The 16,432-nt window shown below is 48.1% G+C and overlaps 2 protein-coding genes across 12 annotated transcripts in view; one reads left to right on the forward strand and one right to left on the reverse strand.

The window, feature by feature from the left end:
* The window catches only part of IFT140 (intraflagellar transport 140), a 73,170-nt gene extending 64,494 nt beyond the window's left edge, over positions 1 to 8,676 (reverse strand). Inside the window, exons 1-3 of one of the 4 annotated variants that reach the window (XM_051779995.1) lie at positions 8,593 to 8,676; positions 3,001 to 3,176; positions 1,390 to 1,611 (exon numbers count right to left, since the gene is read on the reverse strand). In XM_051779995.1, coding sequence (XP_051635955.1) covers positions 1,390 to 1,611; positions 3,001 to 3,147 — 369 coding nt within the window. In that variant the 5' untranslated portion in view covers positions 3,148 to 3,176; positions 8,593 to 8,676. The other 3 variants (XM_051779986.1, XM_051779978.1, XM_051780005.1) reach the window with 3 other exon arrangements.
* Positions 8,677 to 13,075: 4,399 nt separating this feature from the next.
* CRAMP1 (cramped chromatin regulator homolog 1) overlaps positions 13,076 to 16,432 on the forward strand; it is a 50,214-nt gene continuing 46,857 nt past the window's right edge. For 5 of the 8 annotated variants that reach the window (XM_051780095.1, XM_051780136.1, XM_051780126.1 and 2 more), the window contains exons 1-2: positions 14,881 to 15,002; positions 15,457 to 15,806. In XM_051780095.1, the coding sequence (XP_051636055.1) occupies positions 14,962 to 15,002; positions 15,457 to 15,806 (391 nt within the window). In that variant the 5' untranslated portion in view covers positions 14,881 to 14,961. Of the gene's footprint in view, positions 13,348 to 13,481; positions 14,277 to 14,875; positions 15,003 to 15,456; positions 15,807 to 16,432 lie in introns of those variants that run through there. The other 3 variants (XM_051780108.1, XM_051780117.1, XM_051780146.1) reach the window with 3 other exon arrangements.

Below are 16,432 nucleotides of genomic sequence, written 5' to 3' on the forward strand. Positions count from 1 at the left end.
CTGGAAAAAGACAACAGTTAATTCATTCCACTTTGCACACAGATGAGAATCCAGACTTCAGCTACTCACTACACATAAAAATAAAATAAACATTTTATTGACAGAACAAAACCTTTCCTTTCATTTGGTTGACACATAATCACTAAGCCACAGGGAATCAAAGTTATCTTTAACATTATATTATTTCCTTCTTTTTTTCTTAAGATCAAAAGTTCTAACTTCTTTTCAATAGTAAGATGGCAGTATTTATACCATCCAAAACTGTTTATTAACTGCAATGCTGTCTCTTGCAGCTTAAACAAGGTCACTCAGCTGTGCATCTGTGACACTGCTGTACTCTTGTCCCACAAGGCCACTTGCAGTTCATACAATGTTTGCTGGTTACCTCTGAAAATCACAGGATCCTATGACCTTGCTGGCTCCTCCTCTCACTCTTCCCTCAGCTTTAAATATCACCAAATTCCAAGGATCCCAATTAAAACCACCTGCACCATTTATAGGAATGGAAGAAAAGCCAGCAGCTTTCTAAAGCTGCTGAGCTTCCTTCCATCTCATTCTAGATATCCCAGCCTGTATCCAGATAAACTAAACTAGTTGCAAACTCAATTCTGAGTTTGAAACACATAAGATTGGAAATGAAAAAAAAAACCAAAAACTCACTACTACTTCACTGGAAAGGATGTAGAACTGGTCTGTTTTCAAATGGTATTTGAAAAGGACAAAGGACATTGACCTCATTATCTATCTGGGTCCCTTCCAAATAGATATGTTTTCACATTCTATCCTGTATTTTCCCACTCACTCTTAACAATCTAAAGCTTTAGTTCCTTGTTATGAAAGTTATTTGCCTTACAAATAGGTTTTCATCATAAGAAGGCACTTAAGTCTTTAGGATTCTTTTGTGTGATAAAAACCTTAAAGTCATCCATGTTATTTGTTACTTAAAACATAAATTAAGAGCTTCTGATTTTCACAGCATCCTATTCCAACTTTCTTAAGTTATCTTCAAATAATTTTCTCGCATTTCAGGATTTATGATGACAGAAATCTCAGTGAAGATAGAATTGTAGAATCATAGAATATCTTGAGTTGGAAGGGACCCACAAGGGTCCAGTTCCTGGCCCTGCACAGGACACTCCAACACTTACTGAGGTTAGTTACACTTTTATTTAAAGAGAAATTGGTAGAACAGCAATGAGTACTGTAGAAAAAGTTAAACCCCTAAGATTTGATTTTATTCTCAAGGAGTTTTAATTTGTACCTAAAGAAATTTCTCTCCCACAAAACTCTCCCTTCCCCTAACAATCCATTCCATGATCCCTCCCCATCACAGAGCTTCCAACACTGTGTTCCACAACAGACACACTAACTGGCATTTCAGCCACTCACCTCATCCCCAGACACGAGGCAGGTACCACTCGTGCTCCAGCTCAGGACTGTGATTTTGGTGCTGTGATCTGGGGGTACAATGTGCTGCTCCTTTTCTTGTTTGTTCAGCACCACAACTTCTCCCATCTCCCATCCTGCTGCCAGGATGGGTCTAGAAGGGTGCCAGGCAAGCAATGTGACCTGAAAGCTTCTCTCCACATGTGAATCAGACACATGTTCTCCCTGTGAACCGAAATCAGTGCGAGCTCAGCTCGATGGAAACTCAGCACATGGATGCAGCCAAACCCTCAGATTCACTGTCCCGTCAGCAAGATATTTTCCTGTGATAAAGGACTGGCATGTAGGAGAGCTACCTGCCAGAGATATCAAGTGGCTACACAAATTCTCGTTACAGCTCTTTTATGTGCTAAAATGAGAATGTGCTACAACACGCAGTACATCCATTTGGAAATTGTTAATGAGAATTCAGCAGTGTTGAGTGAGGGAAAGCCTGGCTCTGCTTTTCCAGGCTGTTCTTCCCTCCCAGCACACAGGAGCAGCTCCCAGTCAATATCAAGCTTCCACTCCTGTATGAAGGACAACAAGGCTTTGAGCACATTTCAAGGTAAAAAAATCCCCCAAGTGTTGAAAAAGAATAAAGCACATCACCATTATTATTAGAATAATCTAATGCTCCAATAGCTCTTAAAGGCAGATCCTCCTTTGGGCATGTTTGCAAGAACATTTCAAGTGATTCATTTAACCTCTCTATGTATTTATTTTTTCATTTATAAAACTAGGATAACAATTTTTCATAATACCCTTTGAAAAGTACACATTTTATAGACTACTCCTATTAACAGACTTACACATTTCCAGTAAGACTGCTGCTATATAACTTGTAGTGCTATTTCCCTAAATAGCAAGCTTTTTTCCTAAAAATTATGCAAACCAAAGCCCTCTCATGTAAAGTTTAGAGTATGCAAAGGAAATATCTGTCTACAGACAGAAACTGTACTAGGAAACAACCTACTCAAATGGAACAAGTTGAGTATAGCAAATCAGTTCAGTCTCAAGGTGGTGGAATGATTTGTTTAATTTCCACTTCTTTGTATGTGCTATTCACTTAATAGTTAAAAAGAAGCAACAGCATGTGTTCATTTTACTTATAAGCCTGAAATTCTCATACTATGAGAAGTACAAAGCAAATCAGTAGTCATCACAAACAAGATTTAAAGGCTGTAAAGATCAAATTTCAATCAAAAGATCAATTTAATTTATGAAGATCGTTTTAAAAACACATAATGAGTAGCTGATGAATCTGTCATGTCCTAGATAGCACAGGACATGGACAGTAATTAAAATCCAGAGAGAGGGATTTACAGAGCATAAGTAAGGCTGTAAATATAGATAAAAAAATGTGAAGTTTTTTAAACTATGAGAGGTTGCCCAAAGCAGCTGTGGCTTCCCTGGGAGTGTTCAAGGCCAAGTTGGATGGGGCTTGGAGCTTGGGTGTCCCTGGCCACGGCAAGTGCTAGAACTGGGTGGGCTTTAAGGTCCTTTCCAATCCAAATCAGTCTGTGATTCTGTGACTCCATATCAAAACCAAAAGCAAAGTTGCTGATTATTCACCTGTTCCAGGTAGATATCCACACAGCCCCCAGCTGCTGTGCTGATAGAAGCGACTGCCAGGAGTGGGTGAAGTGGGTGCCAAGCAATGTGGGAAGGGGAGGCAACGGAATCAGGAGCGTCTGTCCGATGATCCACGTACACAGCCATAACAACAGGAGCTGCCACAGACTGCAAACCTGTACAAGGAAAGCAAACATCTCTAGCAGGTATGCTTACACAGATAATACATATACACTATATATGCCGTATTATGTTTATCTTACGTACTATATATAATGAGTATGCTTGAAAAATGTGGGAAAATAAAACTACAGTATCATCCTGTTAACACACACTGCACAGACATGAGAAAGTTCACAGTGGTATTTTTTTAAAAAACATGGAGAAACACAGAGCCTTGTAGTCTGTAGATTTACAGTGCACACCAGTGCACTGTACCAGTGGCTTGTGCTGGCCTATTTCAAAGGACTCTGAAATAACACAGAATTTACCAGAAAGATATTTTCAGCGCTTCATATCCAAAGATGTTAATTAAGGTACAGACTGAGCTACTTTATGTTGTAAAGTCTCACTTCTGGGTTTCAAATTAAGTTTTAAAAGTTGTCACCACTTTGGAACCTGGACTTTTGAAATCATACAGGATTAGTTTAACTGCTACATTGGAACTATTACCAAGATTTGAATGAAAATACTCAGTAAGTGCTAATGTTCCACAGAAAAGAACCCAAGAACAAAACTCTTTTCAGAGCTGTGAGTCAGAAATGGAGAAAGTCACTAATATGTAATACTTTATGTACAGAGATAGCCTTTGGGATTTGTGCTGTGGGATCTTATTGGCTTGGATTCAAAAGAAAAACAGCTGGACCAAAACACCTTGATTTACCAGCAAATAATCACAGAGTCAGTGAACAGTTCAGGTTGGAAGGGACCACAGAGCGGGTCATCTGGTCCCACCTCCCTGTTCCAGCAGGGTCTTCCCAGAGCACATGGCACAAGACTGTGTCAAGAGGGTTCTGGAATATCTCCAGTGAAGGAGACTCCACATTGTCTCTGGGCAGCCTGTTCAGTGCTCAATCATTGCACAGTGAAGAAGTTCTTCTTAATTTTCAGATGAAACTTCCTGTGTTCCAGTTTCTGCCCATTCCTCTTGTCCCATTGCTGGGACCCCCCAGCAGAGCCTGATCCATCCTCTGCCCTCTCCCTGCAGACAGTGACAGACAGGGATGAGGTCCCCTCTCAGTGTCTCCTCTGGAGGCTGAACAGCCCCAGCTCCCTCAGCCCAGAACTGGACACAGCACTCCAGGTGAGGCCTTACTCTGCTGAGCCCAAGTGAGGGCTAAGCAGAGGGGCAGGATCCCCTCCCTGACCTGCTGGAAATGCCCTTCCTCACACACCCCAGGATCCCCCACCCTGGTCCCAGGGCTGGTCAGGGACAGCTGGTGTCCACTGGAACCCCCAGGCCTTCTCCACTGAGCTGCTGCCCACCATGGCAGCCCCCAGCCTGGGCTGGGGCATGGGGTTATTCCTCCCCAGGTGCAGGACCCTGCCAAGACCTGGTGAAAACCAAACCGAAACAAAAAACCCCCCAAAACTACAACCAAACAAACCATGAAAGGTTTAAAATACTCCTGTGACACTTAAGGGGAAGAGACCTTTTCTTCTGTGCAGCTAAACAGTGAGTTCAGAACCTGCAGGCACACACGTGCTCAGCAGTGAGACTGGCTGAGGTTACCAGGATGTGAAACGGACATGAACAGACTCTTCTTTTAAGGCTTCTTCTCTTCAAACCTTCTGTCAGTGCCTAAAGTAACTAATTTGCTGGTCACTTAGGTTAGAAAGGTGGGCAACTGCTCAGTAAGTTGGCAATTCTGTATCTTGCCTCTGACACTACAAGGAACAGCATGAACTACCAGACAGAGGAACAGTCAGCCTGCAGACAAGCGATTTCATCTTTCAACAAGATCCATCCACCTTTATCTTCACACTCTTTCAAAATCCTCAGTATTCCCAAAGTGGAACCCAGTGGGTCTAGTTTTATTGCCATGCAAAAAAACCTCCCCAAAAATTCAAATAAAATTTCGTGTGTTTTTCATCTTGATTTCATACATTTTAAGTTTTCTCATATCTCCAATTCTGTTCCAGAGTTCTGTATCCATACTACCACTTTAGTCCTTATTTTATCTGCTTCATTTTCTTCTAACAGGGGGAGAATTTAGTCCATATTTGCATATAAGCTTTATCTGGGCTAAAAATTTGAATGAATAAAGAATTCCACTTTAGATTAAAATAAAAATGTGAGATGCCTAAAGGAAAACAAAACACCATTTGGTATGAAATAATGGTTTTATCAAAGAAACTATACAGCTGTAATGTCTACTCAACAGCCACCATTTTCTGCTTTTAAGTGTTCCTTGCATCCGTAGTCCTAAATATCACTTATTATTTTTCAGGTATTTCAGTCCCCTTCAGTAATGGAAGAGATTAAGTTTGTCAGTCTTCCAAACTGCATCTCTTGATCAGCTCACTAATATAACCATCCCTTTTGGCATTAATAGACAGCAAGAACAATTTTTCATCAATACTGTGTATATTTAAAAAGGCAGACTGGCACTTACTAAAACAAGATTCAGTGATATGTCATGTAAGTTACAGACAATCCCTGATATAAAATACTTTCTACCATCACAATAACTATATAGAATTGTGCAGCAGACTGCCTTTACACAAATAAATAATTTGCTTACATAAGTGGGTTACACAGTGGTGTAAGAATAACTAAACCAACATCCATTTGCTCTCTCTAATCTTGGGAATTCATTATTCATGTATTTAATGTTGCTTCTAGCTCATGTATTTACACTGTAGCTTTGAGAGATGCCTCTTCAAAAGTCTTCAAGGAAAAAAAAAGAAAAAGAAAACCAAGCAGCACTGCCTCTACAAATGATTCTGGCCCTGTACAGTCTATTTTTTTCAAGGCTTAAAAAAAAATAATTTCTGAAAAAGTTAACCACTTTGTGGCTTGGAATAGAACATGACCAAGCCCTGACACCTGGTCTCAGTAATCAGATCAGATGCACCTGAGAGACCGTTCTGAAACAAGCCACAGGCAATTTATGAAATCAGTAAGAGCTCATGGAATCACAGAATGGTTTGGGTTGGAAGGGACCTTTAAAGGTCATCTCCTTCCACCCCCTGCCATGGGCAGGGACACCTTCCACAGGTGCTCCAAGCCCCATCCAACCTGACCTTGGACACTTCCAGGGATGGGGCAGCCACAGCTTCTCTGGGCAACCTGTGCCAAGGACTCACCACTCTCATCATAAAACTTTTCTTCAGACTAAACCTACCATGTGCCCGTTTCAAACCATTATCCCTTCGTCCTGTCAGTACAGGCCCTGGTAAGAAGTCTCTCTCCATTTTTCCTATAAGTCTCCTTTAAATACTTGTTAAGGAAACTTCCCTGTACAACCTGTCCAGGAGTTCCCCTGTCAGTCACCTGAGCTGGGACCAAGGCCCCTGCACAGCTGCTCACCCCACACACACAGTCAGAGTTTCCTTAACAGCTCCACCCCAGGTTTCCCAGAGCAGTCTCAGACGTCCTGATCCTTAAAATAATTTAATCTTGGTGCAACAACAAAATAAAAACCCAAACTGGTGCCTCTGAGGAGGGATCCCGTACAAAGGAACCCCTGGGCTTTATACTCTAAGGGTGAAAAAGTCTGGGGGTTGTTGGCTCCTGTTGTGTCTGGAGTGTCTCTCACCTGGCTGGGCCACAGGTCCCTGTGACCTTTGTTATGCAAAGGGTTGGCAGTTCACAGCTTCTTGCCTGGTTCTCTGGCCACCCAGAGCTGAGCCTGCAGCTGGCACTGCAGTTGCACCCCAAGCTACCGGCACTGATTCCTCAGGATACTGGAAGGCCACATGTGCTCCTGGAGCCTTTTCTTCTCCAGGTGAACACCCCCAGCTGTCCCAGCCTGGCTCCAGAGCAGAGGAGCTCCAGCCCTCAGAGCATCTCCGTGGCCTCCTCTGGACTTGCTCCAGAGGAGCTCCCTGTATCTGGAGGCAGCTCTGCAGGTGGGGTCTCACCTGAGGGGGCAGAGGGGCAGAATCTCCCCCTCCCCTGCTGCCCACGCTGTGGGATCAGCACAGGATATGGAGGGTTTCTGCATCCCAGCACACACAGACAAGGCATGTCCAGCCTCTCACCCACCAACACCCCCAAGTCCTTCTCAGGACATTTGGGAGTTATGGCAAATCAATAACCAGATTAAGAACTGAGTCCAAAACACATGTGCTCAAACCCAGGGGGAGGACTTTGCACTTGGCCTTGTTGAGCTTCATGACGTTCACAGAGATCAACATTAGACAGAACATTAATGACTGCTCCCAGAGGAAAGAAAGATTGAAGGTAATTCTCTGTCCCTAACCGGCCAGACACAAGCCAGGTCTAGTCCAGACATCATACACCAACACTAACTTGGTCCTGTGCTCACGATATCAGATCTTTTGGGGAAGTCCAGCCTTATTTCAGCATTTGTCAAACATCACCAGTACAGGGACCAATGCAGACTGATAACTGTCCATCATCTCAGAGCATGGGCAAGGAGTCATGTCTGTCTGCACCCACCCACCCAGACTTCCCAAAGAGTCTGTAATTTTATGAGTAGGGGAAGATTATCTTCCAATATGAGGCAATTTTCCCCCAGAAAAACCTCTCAATTCATCACTTACAAGTTGACAGAGTATTTAAATTATAAAACAAATAGCTTTGATTTGTTGGGTTTGAATTTTCTGGGACTTAGGTAGGGAACCTCGAGACTCCTATTGCTGCAAATGATAGTGGTGAGCCAGGACACCTGCACATACATCACAAGACAGTCATAAACGTTCAGGAAAACAAAAAAGCTATTCTGTCTCTGGGGACAATTCCTTAAAAACTGCTTTTATGCTGTCACAATATTATCAGCACAGGTAGCATTTACGGGAGGCTTATCACGACTGGGTTTGGAGCTGCTACAGCCACCAGCCCCCACCTCCAGGCACACCGTGAAATGGGGTTTCTGCCCGCATTGCCTCAACAGTGCCCTGACAAGACTCGACAGCTACCAAAGTAAAAGCAGAAGCTTTTCCTAAAACCTCTACCTATAAGAAACGCTGGCTTTTAAACCTGAAATTGTTCAAAACAGTCAGCCCCAGAAAAAAAGAAACAACACAAAACTGTGCTGTGCTACAAAAAGATGGTTAGTGAGTAAATAAATACAGTCTCCTCTAAGTAGTAAAACAGACAGAGTAAAAACCTGTTTGAGTCCTGCCTCAGTCAAGAGGGCGCGGAGCTCCGGGCCGGGCCCGCGCTGCTGGGCCGGGCCCCGCAGGGGTCCCTCGGCCGGGTCGTGGTCACCCTTCGCCGGCCCAGAGCGGGCCCCGCGCACCCCCGGGCCCGAGCGGGCAAACACGCGTGTCCGGCCGCCACGTTCGCACCCGTGGGCGGACCCGCCCGCCCTCGGGACCCACCGCCCCGCACCTCCCACCGATTGCGAGCGACCCGCGGGCGGGGCCGAGCCCGGCCCAGCCGCGCCCCCCGCCCGCTCTCACCACAGGCCGCGGCTGCCCCGCGATGCTCCGCGTTACCCCGACAACGCGCGGAAACTGCCGAGCGAGGCCGAGGAGCGGCGGGAGAGGCCGAAGACTCACGGAGAGAGGCGGAAAGTGCCGAGCGCGGCGGGTCCCGCGGCGGCCCCGAGCGGCCCTCCCGGAGTTGGGCAGCTCTTTCAGAGATTTTTTTTTTTTTGGGGGGGGAAGGGGTTCGGTAACTTTTTAAGTTATTGACCGGGTTTTTCTAGTAACATCTAAGTGAAGACACCCCACAAAGCCCTCCTGCCCCTGCCCTCGCACCACCCTGCACCTCCTCACAGAAGATGCAGAGTTGGAAGGGACCCACAAGAATCATCGAGTCCAACCCTCAGCCCTGCACAGGACCATCCCCAGGAGTCACTCCCTGTGCCCCAGAGGATCAGCCAAACCCTCCTGGAGCTCTGGCAGCCTTGGGGCTGTGCCCACTGCCCTGGGGAGCCTGGGCAGTGCCCAACCAGCCTCTGGGGGAAGAACCTTTGCCTGAGATCCAACCTGAGCCTGCCCTGGCACAGCTCCAGCCATTCCCTGGCTGCTGTCCCTGGTCCCCCCAGAGCAGAGCTCAGGGCCTGCCCCTCCTCAGGAAGTTGGAACTGCAGCGAGGTCTCCCCTCAGTCTCTTCTTCTCCATCTGAACACACCAAGTGCCCTCAGTGTCTTCACACGGCTTCAAATCAAGACCCTTTCCCATCTTTGCTGCTCTCCCTTGGATGCTCCTCAGTACCCCAGGTACAGCCCAGGTCAGGTGCAGCCCAGCCCTTGCCCACACTGGATCTGCAGCCAACCCTAACAGCCAGGTTTACCCAACACCTTCAGAAGAGGCAATTCAAGACCCAATCCCCACAGCACTGTCCAGTCTAAAGTCACTTCTAATTCCTCTGAAGTCTCAACATTTCCATGCAGATGAAAAGCAGCCACACCTGGTACACCTGTGACCAGCAGCTCCTGCGTGCTCTGAGGTTGGCTGGCCACATGTAACATGTAATTTATGTGGTGTTTATCACAGTTTCCTTTTACAAATATGCAGCAATTATTGGGACTCTGCTGGGGAAAAAAAAAAAAAGGCACCCCAACTTGTTAGCAAGTAGGAAAAAGTACTGGGTGGGAGGCACGCTGCACTGAAACACAGTGTTTCTTTCAGAATTACAGGCAGGCTTCAGGTAGAGAGGGAAAATACTGACTTTAGACCTTACTATAAGCCAGGAAGACCCATAACCAGAGCAGCAGAACTGACAAAATCCCGTTTCCTGGAGCTTTTTATCTTCTCCTGTGCAGCTCTGACACAGTCATTTATGGCATCTCTTCAGGGTGGATCCTTGGACATGCAATAGCTCACTCAGGTGCCACTCCTGAAGCAGAGTCAGCAATTCATCTCTTGCCTCTGAACATCTGACTGTTCTCACGGTGCCCACAGAAGCTTTGAGATCATGGCTGGGCTTCGCGAACGAAGATTTGGGAAGGGCTCTACCCACGTTTGTTGCAGGCACGTTGGTGGCTGAAAAGGCCAATATGAGACAAGCATGTCCGGTTGCAAAAGGCACAGCAGAAAGACTCCTTAGGTGGTAAATTCTGCAAGGCACGATTCTTTCTGCGTTGCCTTTTCTCCTCAAGGGTGATCCTGTGTGCTTTCTCAAAGGCATCAGCAGCGTTATAGATGGTGTGTCTCCAGGCCTCCTGGTTGGAGGTCAGAGTAGACCAGTTATGGTGATCAATATGGCCAAGGCTGAGATGTTGTTTCAAGAAGTCCTTGTATCTCCTCTTTGGGGCTCCTCTCTTGCAGCAGCCGGTGGCAAGTTCACCATAAAGCAGGATCTTAGGGAGGCGGTGGTTGGTCCTTCATCCTGGAGACGTGCCCTGCCCAACACAGCTGTGTTCTCAGCAACATGGCCTCAATACTTGTGACTGCTGCTTGTTCAAGAACAGATGCATTGGTCACATAATCTGACCAGTGGATGTTTAGGATTGAAAAGCTTTGAGATACCAGACTGGAAGTTGAGGATTTGGGCAGACCATGTGCAGATGCCTTGTTTTCTCAGACAACCAGGCTAATAAGGAAACTATTGCAACTACATGGTACAATCAAGTCAGAAATACACAGCCAGCTGGAGCATCAAACAATCATTTAGTTTATCATCCCTTTCTGGGCTGTAATAAAAATAATCTAAATAACCCACTGACTGTCTCTGCTCAAGTGACCACTTTAGAGCTCTCAGAATTGGCTGGTTCACTGTTACACAAAATTTTGCCCAATAACTCAATTACATATCCCTACTTATGCAGGCTTTTAAGTTTTCCTGCCCTTCAATAGTCAACAGAAAAGCTCTGCTTCTATCCTAAACAGACAAATGAACATGGCATCCTAGGATCCTAACATCTTCCCTCCTGAGTACTGCACTCAAAGAATCATGTAATCTCAGAACGGTTTGGGTTGGAAGGGACCTTAAAGATCATATAGTTCCAGTGCCCTGCTACTGTAAAAGATGCCTAACAGTTGCTAGTCCCTAAAATCCCAGGACAGGCTGCAGCAGTGCAGCTGCACACAGTGCATTTCCTGCCCTCCTCTAAGGGCTTGACCTCACAGACTGAGAGAAAAGTAAAGTTGCATGACTAGGTGCTTCCTATTCTGTAAGCAATAAGGGATTAACAATAGCAGCCTGTGCTTCCATTGAAATCTTCTTACTTGCATGGGAAATAACTGCTTTAGCAACACAAAGATCATTTCAGATCTTTTGCCAGAATAAACAATTTAGGAGCCTTTTAAGAACAAATTAATTATAAATGAAATGTAGTAGCTTCTAAGTTACCTAAAAGGAAAATACAGAACAACATCCACTTTTCTAAAGATCTTAGATGTAAAAGCTACCAGTAAAATATTTCCATGTTATAATTGGTGATTATCATGCAAATTAGATGCAAAATTAAAAGCATCTCAATATAAAGTATTAACGTTTTTCTTTCTGCTGGACAGTTCTGCCTTGCTTGCTCTATTTCTAATAAACATGCAATGTGTTATTCATACCTTAAAATACACAGGCTGTGAGACAAATCCAAGTTAATGTTCTTGTTTGGCCTAGAAAACCATGGCAACAAACACCGGAAGACTATTTGCATTTTGTAGCTGCTGCGCAGGTCTGTCAAAGTAGAATAGTGGGGAGGGCCTGTGATCAAAAAAGAACAAATGGAAGTTCAAGTGTCTTTTGACGTCTCACCCTACCCCCTGCCTCTCAGCTCTTGTCCAGCTCCTTTTCAGTCAGCCTTTCTTTCACAGACATTTACACACATGAGCAATTTCACACCTTAACAGTCCACCGGAGGCAATGGGGCTATTCAGGCATGGAAAGTTATTTACACGCAGAGAGAATAGAAACTTTCAACTCCGGAGCTGAACATAACTCCATGTCTCTCTGCAAAAGCATCATGGAAATACATGGCACTAGAGATGCAAAACCCATCGCTTCCCGACTATACTGTTGAATTTATCCTGACTATATTGTTGAATTTGGTTGTGGTCAAGCCAAGGAGAAAAATAAACCATATAAACTTGTGCCAGATTATAACAAAACAAAAAAAAAGTAGATTTAAATACAAAGCACTGATTTAAAAAAAAATAAATTCTATTTATAGCAGTACACTTAGTTACTCTCAGAGAAGTTTTACAGCATATTTACAGTTTATGATGCAGAGCCCAAGGCGTGTTCAAGTTTAGTTCACCATCACAGTTGAAAAACTCTCCATGGGAGCCCAGTCTTTCAGAATTTAGATACCATCACGAGGTTCAAATAGCTATGACTTTGATTTCTAAGTTTCAGCTTACGAAGACTTTCCTCAGAAGAGAAAACTAAGGCATCCTTTCCTGCTACGAGAGACACAAAGTTTAAAAACAAAAACAACAAAAAAAAAAAGGGGAGGGGCAGCGCACTGAGCAGTGCAGAGAGAGGGGGGCGGGCGGGCCGGCAGCGCGTGGGGAGGGGGGGGGGGGGAGGTGGAGGAGAAGAAGGAGGGCAGCGCCGAGCCGGGGGCAGCATGCAACGGCACACAGCTGAGCAACACCGAACCCGGTGTGCGAGAGCATTTCTTCCCCCGGCCGCAATAAATACCCCGCCGTATGCAAATCACTCGCTCGCTGACCAATCGAATCCGGAGGGCTAGGCTGTGGGGCGCTCGATTGGTTTTCCCTTTAGCCAATCAGCACCCGATTCACGCGCCTCGCCCCGCCCCCCTGCCTTCCCCGCCCCTTCCTACTCCCGGCGCTGTCGTCACGCACCCCGCGCCGCGCTCTGTTTGGCTGGCGCTTGCGCCACAGCCCCGCCCCCCGGCCTCGCTCCCGCCCGGAGCGGGCCAATGGGACGCGGCGGTCGGGGCGCTCCGCGGGGCCCGCGCGTCGCGGCCCCGCCCCTCGGCCAGGGCTGGGCGAGCAGGAAGCGGAACCGCCGCGGCTCTGGCCCGGCCCGAGCCCAGCGCGGCCGCGCCCGCACGGACGGAGCCAGCCCGGCACGGACGGGAGCCGCGCCCGTGGGCAGACGGCGGAGCCGCGGGGCGGAAGCAGCCCGTGGAGAGAGGTCGGCCCCACGGCCGCCAGCAAAGCTGGGAGGGCCGCTGGGCTCGGCGCCGGCCGCCTCCCGAGCTGGCGGGTCTGGGCGCAGCCCGGGGGTACCTGGGGCTGAGGGAGCCGGCGGCGGAGCCAGAGTACGGAGGCTGCGCGGCGGCGTTGATGCGGCAGGTGAGGCCGGCGCGGGGGGACCGGCCCGGCGCCGCTCTCCCAGGGCGCGGCGGCGCTAGGGGGACGCTGCTCTGCGGCTCCCGTGGGAGGGAGCGGAGGGACGGCCGAGAGGTGTGGAGCACCAGAGCAGCGAGGCTGAGGAGGTTTTCTCTTCGGGAGCAAGAGGAACATGGTGAAAACGAAAGGAGAAAGCGGCTGAGACGGGGACACTGGGCTTAGGGCGCTGCCGGAGGGCTTAGGCAGAACGCTAGAAGGAGCCAGCAGTTGGGAAGTGGGATTTGCTACTCTGGTAAGGAAGCGTCCCCAAGGAGTGTGTCTTTGGTGTCCCCCAGCTAATCTCTGGGGGATGCCTGTGGGTGTATTGTTTAATTTGCAGCAATAAAGCCAGGCTTGCAATTATTTAAGCCTTGCTTATATGAAGTTTTCGAGCACAGGTTGTCAGAACTGTAAGAATTCTGTCCTCAAAATAACGGGAAACACTGCAGCTTTTGGTGTATGGAGAATCAGTCAGTAACTAGGGACCTGTCAGATGAATAAATAACCAAGTTTCAATATGAGTTTAGATCCACAGTTCAGATCAGTTTATTGAGCGTTTGCGAAGAGAGGAACCTTGCCCAACAAAATTCTGGATCGGTAAGTTCAGTGGTTTAGCTGAAAATTAGAGGGAAAAGTATCATTTTAAAAGTAGGAATACAACCCATAAAGAGTAACCTCACAAGTTTGTAGGCCATATCAGGTTGATGCATCTTCTTTCTTTTGAACCTCCTTATCCTGATGTCAGCCTAACCCGTAGTCATTCCAATGTTTGCGATATTCAGAATTTTCTTCTCCTATTGGTTTTTATTTTTCCCTTGATGGAGGTTGGATGGTTGGCTCCTGCCATGGTGACAAGGCAGCTGCATCCCAACTGCTGCTCCTTGCTGGGCGCTGTAAGTGGTTCTTTCTTGGAGGATGACTTCTTTTAGGTATGGTGTCAGTAATATTTCTACACTCTTCAAGGAAAACCCAAACAGTTGTTGGGTTTTAACAGATAATGTGGTTTAATGCCTTAAGCTTGTGTGCATATCTCACGCTTTGTTCCAAGTATTTGAAAAAAAAAAAACTTCAGAATTGAGAGGATTTGTGAAGCCAGCACAGCGAGCGGTCATCCCAGCAGCTGGCCTGAGCGTCGGGTTCGGGGTGGAACTTCAGAGATGCCTTGGGGGAGCCCAGGGATGCTCCCCTGGCACACGAGGGTTCAGAGCTGCCTTGCTGGGGCGAGGTCTCGGCGAGGCAAGGGCGCACAGGCCGCCACAGGTGCCTCCGGAGTTTGTTGCCCTCCAAACTGGGGGGGGGGGGGGGCGGGGATTAATGAATGGGGTGTCATTAATTATCCCCCAGCGCGGGCGGCGGCCGGGGGTGCCGGCCCGGGGAGCCGGTCCCGCTGACGGCTCACGGGGCTGGCGCTGCCCGGCGGGAAGGAGCGCGGGGAGGTGCGGGGTGGGGGCGGAGGGGAGCGGAGCGGAGGGGAGCGGGAGCCTCGGCCGGTCCCAGTCCCAGACACACTCACACACACGCACACACACACACACACACACACACAGAGGAGGAGAAGCCGCCGCCGCATCCAGGAGCATGGATCCCCCCCCCGCAGCGGGCCGGGCAGCGGCTCCGCGGTGAGGAGAGAGGGCAGCGAGCCCCGGGTCCGCCCCGGGGGGTGCGATGGGGCAGCGGCGCTGCCCCGCTCGGCTCTGCCGGGCCGGCGCTGCCGCTCCCCGGGCACCGGCCGAGCGCTGCCGCACACCCGAGTTTGGCCGGGCGGATTTCTCGGCCGAAGGCGGCCCAGAGCCTTTCAGGACGAGGCCGGGGGGCTGCCGGGGGTGCCCAGCTGCCGTTTGGGCCGGTTTGGGGAGGGTTGCGGCGGGGCTTTCCCCCTCCCGCCTTCGGCACAGGTTGTTGGGTCGGGACAGCAAACGAAAGGGGATTTAGTAACAAACAACGGCGGCCATGTTGAGAGGAATTTCTGCAGCTAAACTTCTCCCCTCTCAGCCCAGGGGTTTCTCTGCCTCCCCGGGGGGCTCCCCGGCCTGACTGTGTGCCCCCCTCTTTTCTCTCTCTGCTCCCTCGCAGGATGACAGTGAAACTGGGAGAGAGCAGCGGGGAGGAAGGGGTGAAAAAGCTGGGCAAGAGAGCAGGAGGAGATGAGGAGTCCCTGGAAGAAGAAGGGGCAGGAGGAGGAGGAGAGGCAGCTCCGGGCAGCAGCAGCACAAAGAAAGAAGAGAAGATCATTAACAACAACACTACCAGCAGCCCCCCACCGAACCCCAGCTTGTCGCCGGCCCCGGCCTCCCTCCAGCCCTCCCACAGCCAGGACCAGCATCATTTTCTCAGGTCCAGCGTCAGACCTCAGAGCAAGAGGCTGAAGAAGGATTCCCAGGCATCCTCCTCGGTTGGCAGCAGCACTGCTGGAAAAGGCAAAGGTACAAAAAAAATACAGGCAAGGGGGGTGGCAAGGAGGGGAGGCACCTGTGGGGCTATGGGTTGTCATTCTTCTTCTGTGGATGCCATCTTTTGTTTGGTTTTGGGAAGGTGTTTTGGGGCTTGTTTCTCACAGTAGCTGAAATCTTCTTTGTGTCCCAAGGCTTCAGCTTCTCTGCTGCCCACTGCTCTCTCTGCACTTCCAGAAATGGGGAGTCTGGATGTGTATGGGGGGAAGGAAGAATTCTCCATTATTGAAGCAAATCTTTGATTTCTGTATTTCATCTCTCTCAAGTTTGAGGAAATGCCTGTATTTTGATTAGGAAATGAGACTCTAGATAGCTGTGTAATCAGGTGGCTGCACTCTGAATTCTGTTCTTAGATAATAACAAAATATTCACTAGGTGCTACTTAGCAAAGGGTAAAAAAAAAACCCATGGGACATTGGTGATTTACCCCAGTTATTTCTATGATCCAAATAACTATTTTGGAAACAGCTATGAAATACATATATTACCCTGTTTGTTTCTAAGGTTTGGAGAGTCCCATGTTTCTGTTTCAGAACAGTTCGGGTATTTCAATGTAATTTGAGTTTATATTAAGATTGTTTTGTATACATCTGAATGTC

This window comes from Manacus candei, unplaced genomic scaffold (assembly GCF_025592945.1).
Source record: "Manacus candei isolate 608988 ecotype Guabito, Panama unplaced genomic scaffold, ASM2559294v1 h1tg000002l, whole genome shotgun sequence".
Lineage (NCBI taxonomy): Eukaryota > Metazoa > Chordata > Aves > Passeriformes > Pipridae > Manacus > Manacus candei.